The sequence below is a fragment of the Phytophthora parasitica genome (assembly GCF_000247585.1).
Source record: "Phytophthora parasitica INRA-310 unplaced genomic scaffold supercont2.2, whole genome shotgun sequence".
Taxonomy (NCBI): domain Eukaryota; phylum Oomycota; class Peronosporomycetes; order Peronosporales; family Peronosporaceae; genus Phytophthora; species Phytophthora nicotianae.
This window is the reverse complement of record NW_008648988.1, coordinates 927,227-928,522: the sequence shown is the minus strand read 5'-3', so window position 1 is coordinate 928,522 and position 1,296 is coordinate 927,227. Positions and strand designations below refer to the sequence as shown.

General features: G+C 50.3%; 1 protein-coding gene across 1 annotated transcript; it reads left to right on the top strand.

The window, feature by feature from the left end:
- Positions 1-182: 182 nt before the first annotated feature.
- PPTG_02346 (hypothetical protein) lies at positions 183-1,161 on the top strand (the record flags this gene model as incomplete). The annotated part of the gene is made up of 3 exons (XM_008893412.1): positions 183-216; positions 273-431; positions 722-1,161. The coding sequence occupies 3 exons, from the start codon at positions 183-185 to the stop codon at positions 1,159-1,161; spliced, it is 633 nt and encodes a 210-aa protein (XP_008891660.1).
- Between the last annotated feature and the right edge of the window lie 135 nt (positions 1,162-1,296).

Here is a 1,296-nt window from a genome sequence, read left to right as displayed (position 1 = left end):
CCAGTGGTCTGTCAAATGTAACCATTGGTGTATCTCACACCAATGTGAAACCCATTGTCGTAATCAAGTGGCTACATGTAGCCACTTGCGTGTAACCCCGTTACAGTCGCCCTTGGCAACAGCGTCGGGTATTGTAAGCTTACGTGAGCACCTCTCGGCGAGCTTGAGTAACGCAGAGAGCAATGTTTTTCCTAGTAGCAGTTCTGACGATAGCGAGTCGGATGACGCGCCTGACAGAATTTGTGATACTCATGGCGGGCATGGCGACAAAGGCCAGTCAAGTGGCCACAATGGCGAGATTGCCCACGACTACGACGAGTCGGACAAGGACAAGGCCTCGAGCAACGAGGGACATGAAGACAAGATCAGTTCTAGCGATGCGGCACCAAAATCCAACTCAGACAGCCACAGTAACCAGACACCGAAGATCCGTTAGTGCTTTGGACCAGACGAAGACTACCTTCTGGTTGTCCAAGTTAACGCTGACGAGCCGTATATGGCCAAACACGGCGACATAAGACGGCGGTGGGATGAAGTTGCTGACAAGCTCAACGCGTGTCCAAATTTCAACATGGTTCCCATCAAAGGGACAACAGCACAGTCGAGATTTAAACGTCTACTTGACGTGAACCGTAGCTGGGAGTAGACGTCAGCAAGCAGATCGAGCACCGACGAGAAAGAGACGCCCTTCATACAGCTTATGACAGAGATCCTGCCTAAGGTGATCGACGTCGAGGTGGCACACGCACATCATGTGCTAAGAAGCGGCAATCCAAAGAGTTATCTGGAAAAGTGGTTCGCCAAACAGCCGCGACGTGCATCAAATTGGGCAAGCGATCATCACGCTTGGACAATTCCCATGAAGCGGAGAAAGAGAACCGCACGTCAAAGCAGAGGAAGGGTCAAATCGACCGGGCAAACTTATTCAAAGAAGTAAAAGAGCAAAGAGCTCAACTTCTCGAGAGTTTTATGGACATGCAAAAAGAAACTCAACAGCAACGTCTTGAGTTTGAGCGACAAGAGCGCGAGAAAGACCGGTTGGACCGTGAAAGTGAGAGAGAGGAGCGTCGTCTGGAGCGAGAAGAACGACGCAAGGAAAGGGAAGTGCAAGCGAAGCTTACTGCGAGCTTACTGCAGCATATCAAGCAAAACAATGACTAACTTCATGGTGTTGGGTAGCTGAGATGGCGAGACTTACAAAGGTATGCCTCCAGTGCTGGTGGAGCGCAGCCGAAATACTTGCTGACTTGATTTTCGCCTTGAATGCATATCAGTGCATTTGTTAGCACCACCGCT